The sequence below is a fragment of the Limulus polyphemus genome, unplaced genomic scaffold (assembly GCF_000517525.1).
Source record: "Limulus polyphemus unplaced genomic scaffold, Limulus_polyphemus-2.1.2 Scaffold7262, whole genome shotgun sequence".
NCBI classification, from domain to species: domain Eukaryota; kingdom Metazoa; phylum Arthropoda; class Merostomata; order Xiphosura; family Limulidae; genus Limulus; species Limulus polyphemus.
In genome coordinates, this window is record NW_013672872.1 from 1 (window position 1) to 7,671 (window position 7,671).

At 36.1% G+C, this 7,671-nt stretch overlaps 1 protein-coding gene across 1 annotated transcript in view; it reads right to left on the minus strand.

Annotated features, from left to right (window-relative positions):
- Positions 1-156: 156 nt before the first annotated feature.
- Positions 157-7,671, minus strand: part of LOC106474471 (suppressor of tumorigenicity 7 protein-like) — a gene marked incomplete at its 3' end in the record, with an annotated part of 37,227 nt that continues 29,712 nt past the window's right edge. The window contains exons 8-13 of the mRNA XM_013935165.2: positions 6,682-6,755; positions 6,295-6,498; positions 5,490-5,562; positions 2,515-2,617; positions 1,549-1,699; positions 157-249 (exon numbers count right to left, since the gene is read on the minus strand). Coding sequence (XP_013790619.1) covers positions 157-249; positions 1,549-1,699; positions 2,515-2,617; positions 5,490-5,562; positions 6,295-6,498; positions 6,682-6,755 — 698 coding nt within the window. The remainder of the gene's footprint in view (positions 250-1,548; positions 1,700-2,514; positions 2,618-5,489; positions 5,563-6,294; positions 6,499-6,681; positions 6,756-7,671) is intronic.

The window sequence follows — 7,671 nt, forward strand, 5'->3', positions numbered from 1 at the left end:
GTCACAAGAACGTCGAATCTGAATCACTTGAAAAAAACACGGGGGTGCTTAACTTTTTTCCAGGTGTATATTACAAGCAAACAGGATGTTGTAAAGTTTTGTTTTTATTACAAATGTATCAGTTTAAAAGCTTTTTCATAACTTAAAGCTTCTTACCTGGAAGGAGTTCTCTGTCTATGGTCTCTGTACAAGTTGGATAGGGGTAGAAAAGATAGCCCTTTTCAAGGGGGTATGGTATCATTCTAAATGCTGAAAAAAATTATCAAGCTAACATAATTTACTTGAATACATAATACATATTTTTGTATACTTTTGATACAGATCTAATGAAAAAACTTAAACCAAGCAGCCTACAAATAAACAGACACTCCTGAGAATACAAATAAACACAGTTAAAAGCCACAAAACAAAAATAGCCATGCCATAAATGAATGGAACCCAGAATAAATAGCATTTTCAAAAGGTTACATAGTAGGACGACAGTCATAGTTACCAGTCACCTTGGAAAACACCAGTTTTTACATGGCCTGGACACCCAAAACCAGTAAAACAGATTCTGTGTGATGTGAGAGCAGATGATCAACTCATACAGCTGCAACTGTTACAGGACAGGTGCATATGTGCCCAACTATCATCAGAAAATTATCTCTGTAGCATGAGTAACAGTGGCAGAATAGCTAGACCAAAGCCACTACTTGCTAGAGACAATAGCGACAGCAGTGGCCATCTCGCATGCCTGTCTGTTTGTACACACCGACAGCAGTGGCCATCTCGCCTGCCTGCCTGTTTGTACACACCAACAACAGTGGCCATCTCGCCTGCCTGCCTGTTTGTACACACCATGGCCACTGCTGTCGGTGTGTACAAACAGGCAGGCAGGCGAGATGGCCACTGCTGTCGGTGTGTACAAACAGGCAGGCAGGCGAGATGGCCACTGCTGTCACCACCTGCCTGCCTGTTTGTACACACCAACATCAGTGTATTTTTGTTTTCAAGTCTACTTAATAAATCAGATGTGACCTAGCCATTAAAACATTATTCACTAAAATACTTTATTATTGTCTCATTATGGTACAAAACCAAGTAGTTATGTAATGTACCTCAGGAGGACGGGTGTTAAAACTAATGGTACAAACCTTGGTATATCATTAATTACACAGAAAACAGGAAAGTGTACATAAATAACAAAAATAAGACACAGTCAAATCAACTAAGCTGCTTTGTTAGTAACCTGGAACGAAAAACAAGACAGAAAAAGAAAAGTAAATTTAGAGTAAAAGTCTGAACCAATCACTATCAATACAGTTAAGAGTTTGAAGCAATCACAGTCATTATCTTTACACACTACTAACCAGAGATGATAATTAACTTTATATAAGAAACAATTTCTACATAAATCACCAATTTACGGTCTAAACCTGACGTAAACACATAAAACTATCAGTGAAATCCCCTAGTGCACTCAGAACACGAGGACCTATAATATTAACACCAGGTGGAAATACAAGAGGGCAAATGGCAATTACAATGTATCCTTATTTTACTTACTTCCCTCCCATGTACAGTGGAGGAGGTTAAGAGCACCCTCTATCTTCTTCCAATGTGGGAGATGAAAAAATGCATAGGCTATTGCTTCACTGTCTCCTCTCTTGAGAATGTGTTCAGGAGGGAGTATCAAACTCTTTGTCTCTAGAAGATACTAGAAGAAAGGAAACAAGAGATACTGCCAAAACGTTTGTAAGCAATGTACTTGTCCAAAGTGTATTAGTGTTAATCCCTACTGCTGACTCAGGTACATGTACAAAGTGTACTACTGTTAATCCCTACTACTGACTCAGGTACATGTACAGGGTGTACTACTGTTAATACCTACCGCTGACTCAGGTACATGTACAAAGTGTACTACTGTTAATCCCTACTACTGACTCAGGTACATGTACAAAGTGTACTACTGTTAATCCCTACTACTGACTCAGGTACATGTACAGGGTGTACTACTGTTAATACCTACTGCTGACTCAGGTACATGTACAAAGTGTACTACTGTTAATCCCTACTACTGACTCAGGTACATGTACAAAGTGTACTACTGTTAATCCCTACTGCTGACTCAGGTACATGTACAAAGTGTACTACTGTTAATCCCTACTGCTGACTCAGGTACATGTACAAAGTGTACTACTGTTAATCCCTACTGCTGACTCAGGTACACAAGACAGTAGGAAAATCAATAGAATTTTCAATTCTTATTTACCAGAATTTTACTTTAAAGACTGATTTCATCTTTAAAATGTTCTTTTCATAACTTATACTAGAAAAGCCATACTAGTAAGTACAGACTATACATATCAGATGATACATTCTGAATATGTACTGTTAGAATTGGATCATGACTACTGTTTGGTGCAACTTTTTACAGAAGTTACACTACATAAACCATGTTAGAAAGTATACATTACATTATACATTTCACCAAACAGTAGTTATGATCCAATCCTAATTAAAGTATGTTACCTTAGGAACGTGGGGGTTAAACTCGACTGCTCGATGAATGGCCTCCACGGCGTTCATTTCCGCTGTGCTAAGCCCTCTTTTTGATGCTATGTCTGGAGAAAACCTAATCACAAATTACACGACTATTAGTAGATTCTCACAATTCTTGTACAATATAACTAACAAGCAAGTTCAAATACACTGAAGTGCTTATGTGCAAAGTATACTATAATTATCCCAAGGTAAATTCTTGAGATGAAAGACAATTCATAACTATATGGAATAAATTATTTTATCTCTTCAATTACATCGAGACAATGGAAACTGAATCTATGAAGATAAGTCTATGTCAACTGAAATAAACTTCAAAGCTTGTCTATAGCATTCCAATATAATTTCTAACTGAAATGAATTTTTAAGAACCTGCATTACACACACTTGTGCCCTGATGACAAGGACAACTGAAATAAAAGTAAGTCTGATTCATTCTGTACTATTTATTGAAATCTAACCTAGGAGAAAAAAAAATTTGAGGCCCCAGTGATCAACGTATAAATATAGATGACCAACCGAGCACAAGTTAAGAACTAAAGTAAAGTCAAGTGCAGCTCAGTCAGAAAATTAGTCAGCAAATAAAAAGGGGAAGATAGCCATCGTGCGAGTGATTAGCCAAGATGGACAATATTTTATAGTGAGTTTCACAGCTTAATAAAGATAAGGAGAATAATTTGTCTTGTCAAAGAGTGTTCTAAGGTAATTGAACCTGTCTGTGTGGACTTTCATGAAAAAGAGACAATTATTTGAAGTTCGAGATACAACTGTAGTAATCCATGGGGTAGCATAAGTGAATTATTCACTGATACTATTGTGATAAGAGTTGAGAAAAATAGTGCATATTGTCAATTGGATTTTAAAGTAACTGAATCAGCCTCAGTTGACTTTTGACAAGAAAAGAGAATTACTTAAAAGTTTTAGATACAACTGTGATGTTCAGTAATGTAGATAATTTTTGTAAATACTTTTGACTTGTTTTGAATGTAATATTTTAAAAAAAGTGGATTGTGTGCTGTCTGTTTATTGTTAGAATGCCAACAAGTCACAGACACCTACTGTAGAAGAATCCTTAGTCCACATATACATAAAATCCTGACATTTGGCGAGCCAGTCAGGATTACACAGTGGTAAATGGTGGTAGAAAAAAAGATGTGAACAACAGCAAAAATAAGTAGGCCTATATACACATAAAGGTAGTGGTAAATAAAATAGTGTAGAGATTACAATCACATTATATAACCATGTCAGGTGATTTTGATAAACAGGTAGAAAGAGGAGAGCATCTTGGATTAAAAGACAGTGAACTAGGAGAGTTTGTTAAACAACAAGAACTAGAGAGAGAAGAGAGAAAGAAAGATTAAAAGAAGAAAATAAGAGAGAAAGAATAAGAATACAAATTGAGAAAGAAGAAAGGAGGGACTAGAAACAGAGAGAATAAGAGCACAAATTGAGAATGGTCGGCTCAATTTAGCAAATAGATCAACAGTGATTGGAGTGTGTGACAAACATTGAGAGGTAATACCAAAGCACAACATGCCAGTGGGTGAAGGATATGTTGGGGACAAGAAAGTGAAGGTTCTACAATACACTGAGTACAGTAGTACAGCAGTGAGAACTAGTCTAGTATCTGATAACCAAATGACAGGCAAGGTGTGCTTGTGTGTGCTAATTGATGGGACAGTGAGAAAGATTCTCAGAGCAAAAATAAATATGGATACTCCTTATTATGATAGGAAACATACCAGATAGTAAAAATTTGGAGGAACTAGACAGAAAGAAGACTGCTGAAGCAACTTCAGTCACCAAGAGAAAAAGAGCAAGCAAGATATCAAGTTTCTAAAAGCATAAGTCCATGGGAGCAGAAGAAAGTGCAGAAAGATTTTTTTCTGCAGAGGAAATCAAGCACAAGACAAGGAGGAAAGAGACTTACAAAACAGAGAACTGAAAAGTAGTTTTGATATGGACCTATTAAAGAAGTTCTACTGAAGAAGCCAAACCCATCAAAGACAGTCAGAAACACTTCTGTAACAAGAAGACCAAGGGTCAACATTTCAAGGTCAGACAGAAGGTATTAGTTCTGTTATCCACAGCCAACAACAAACTCACCCTGCTGTGGAAAAAACGTTTTGATGTACAGAAAGTTGTCAACAAAATGGACTATAAGGTGAAAGTGAACAGGAAGCCCAAGATCTACCATGCCAATCTGTTGAAAAAGTACTTTGAGAGAGAAGAGGACTTAACAGGTGCAGCTACTGGAACAAAGATGGATCTTGAAGATCATGAGGTGAATGTTGTACCTTTAGAACTTCAGATTCTGCAATGAAGCTATCAAGGGGACTGCAAATGTTGGTACAGACTGTATGAGTAGACATTGTGGGTGAAGTGAAAACAGTCTTTGTATATAGTGTAACAAAAATATTGAAAATATTTTCCTTTAAGAGGGGCTTATTGTTGGATATACAAGGCTGCTTAGTATAAATGTTATTATTTCATTTATTTGGTGATTTAATATTTAATTTACTTTCATAACAAGACAGTTAAAAATAATTATTTTAAAGGCGATAGTTATGAGAAGTTTGGTTGTGTAGCTCTGTAAAACTTGCATGTTGTGTTTGCAATTACCTTGTTGTCTAGGCTTTACTAATATTGATTGCGTCACGTCACTCAAATCTTCGGTATTTTTCTCGTTACTTTAACAAGTATTGTTAAATTAGCTCTGTTCACATACTTTACAGAAAGTTTGAGACCTCAGTGATCAACTTATAATACAGGCAACCAAGCGAGCACAAGTTAAGAACTACAGAAGTACCAAGTAAAGTGAAGTAGGTTATATTTAAAAAAAAAACTGTAACAGCATGTTATAACAGACCCTAAACACAACAGAAAATCATTAATATTTAGTAGCATTACAAGAGGAAAAAAACAAGAAAAAATTTACTTACTTATCACTAACCCCTCGAGCCTTGAGCAGTGCAGCTGTATAACATATGGTTGCTGACTTGGGTAAACTGATATCTAAGAAACACGAAGAACAACAGTGACTGAAATTGTAAGTGAAAGACCATGAGATGAAGTTGTGTACATAATAAAGAACATGAGTGATAATTATATAATGTTTTCAAGAAATGATTTTTACAAAAACAAATTAAAACAACTTGAAGAAAAAAAAAACAAATTTCAGGGGTTGCCCACTTAAACGAATGGACTCTCCACAACAGGGAGAGTCCAGTTAAAACAATGGACTCTTACAACAAGAATAGTACAAATATTAAAAAATTTACCAAAAATAACTCATGCTTCCAATATCAACATTTAATGAATATTATAAGGTAGTTATCAGAGGTAGCTACTTCTTTAATAGCTACTAACCTAGACCAATCACAAGAATCTGCTTCTTTAATAGCTACTAACCTAGACTAACCATAGGTAGCTACTTCTTTAATAGCTCCTAACCTAGACCAATCACAAGAATCTGCTTCTTTAATAGCTCCTAACCTAGACTAACCATAGGTAGCTACTTCTTTCATAGCTACTAATCTAGACCACTCACAAGAATCTGCTTCTTTGATAGCTCCTAATCTAGACTAACCATAGGTAGCTACTTCTTTAATAGCTCCTAACCTAGACCAATCACAAGAATCTGCTTCTTTAATAGCTCCTAACCTAGACCAATCACAAGAATCTGCTTCTTTAATAGCTCATAATCTAGACTAACCATGGGTAGCTCCTTTTTTAATAGTTCCTAACCTAGACCAATCACAAGAATCTGCTTCTTTAATAGCTCTAATCTAGACCAATCACAAGAATCTGCTCCTTTAATAGCTCCTAATCTAAACCAATCACAAGAATCTGCTTCTTTAATAGCTCCTAATCTAGACCACTCACAAGAATCTGCTTCTTTAATAGCTCCTAATCTAGACCAATCACAGACAGCTGCTTCTTTAATAGCTCCTAATCAAGACTAACCATAGGTAGCTGCTTCTTTAATAGCTCCTAATCTAGACTAACCATAGGTAGCTGCTTTTTTAATAGCTCCTAACCTAGACCAATCACAGACAATTGCTTATTTAACAGTTCCTAATCTAGACCAATCACAGACAGCTGCTTCTTTAATAACTCCTAATCAAGACTAACCATAGGTAGCTGCTTCTTTAATAGCTCCTAACCTAGACCAATCACAGACAATTGCTTCTTTAACAGTTCCTAACCTAGACCAATCACAGACAATTGCTTATTTAACAGTTCCTAATCTAGACCAATCACAGACAGCTGTTTCTTTAATAGCTCCTAATCAAGACTAACCATAGGTAGCTGCTTCTTTAATAGCTCCTAACCTAGACCAATCACAGACAAATGCTTCTTTAACAGTTCCTAATCTAGACCAATCACAGACAGCTGCTTCTTTAATAGCTCCTAATCTAGACTAACCATAGGTAGCTGCTTCTTTAATAGCTTCCAGTTAGTTGCAACCATTTTTGTTATGTAGCATGTTACCTACTATCATGCTACAAGTATGACCCACGATCATTAGTTAGCTGCAACCATTTTTATTGTGTTCGATGTCACTGTTGTTCTACAAGTAGTATACAGATACTGATCCACGATCATTAGTTAGTTGCAACCCTTTTTTGTTGTGTTCCACGTCACCTACTATTATATCATGAGTCGCAGACAAATACTGACCCTCGATCATCAGTTAGCTGCAACTATATTTAGTTGTGTTGCATGTCAACTACCATGGAAATACATAACATATGATTCTACTAGTTGCAGACAAATACTGACCCATGATCCTCAGTTAGCTGCAACTATATTTAGTTGTGTTGCATGTCAACTACCATGGAAATACATAACACATGATTCTACTAGTAGCAGACAAATACTGACCCTCGATCATCAGTTAGCTGCAACTATATTTAGTTGTGTTGCATGTCAACTACCATGGAAATACATAACATATGATTCTACTAGTAGCAGACAAATACTGACCCATGATCCTCAGTTAGCTGCAACTATATTTAGTTGTGTTGAATGTCAACTACCATGGAAATAAATAACATATGATTCTACTAGTAGCAGACAGATACTGACCCATGATCCTCAGTTAGCTGCAACTATATTTAG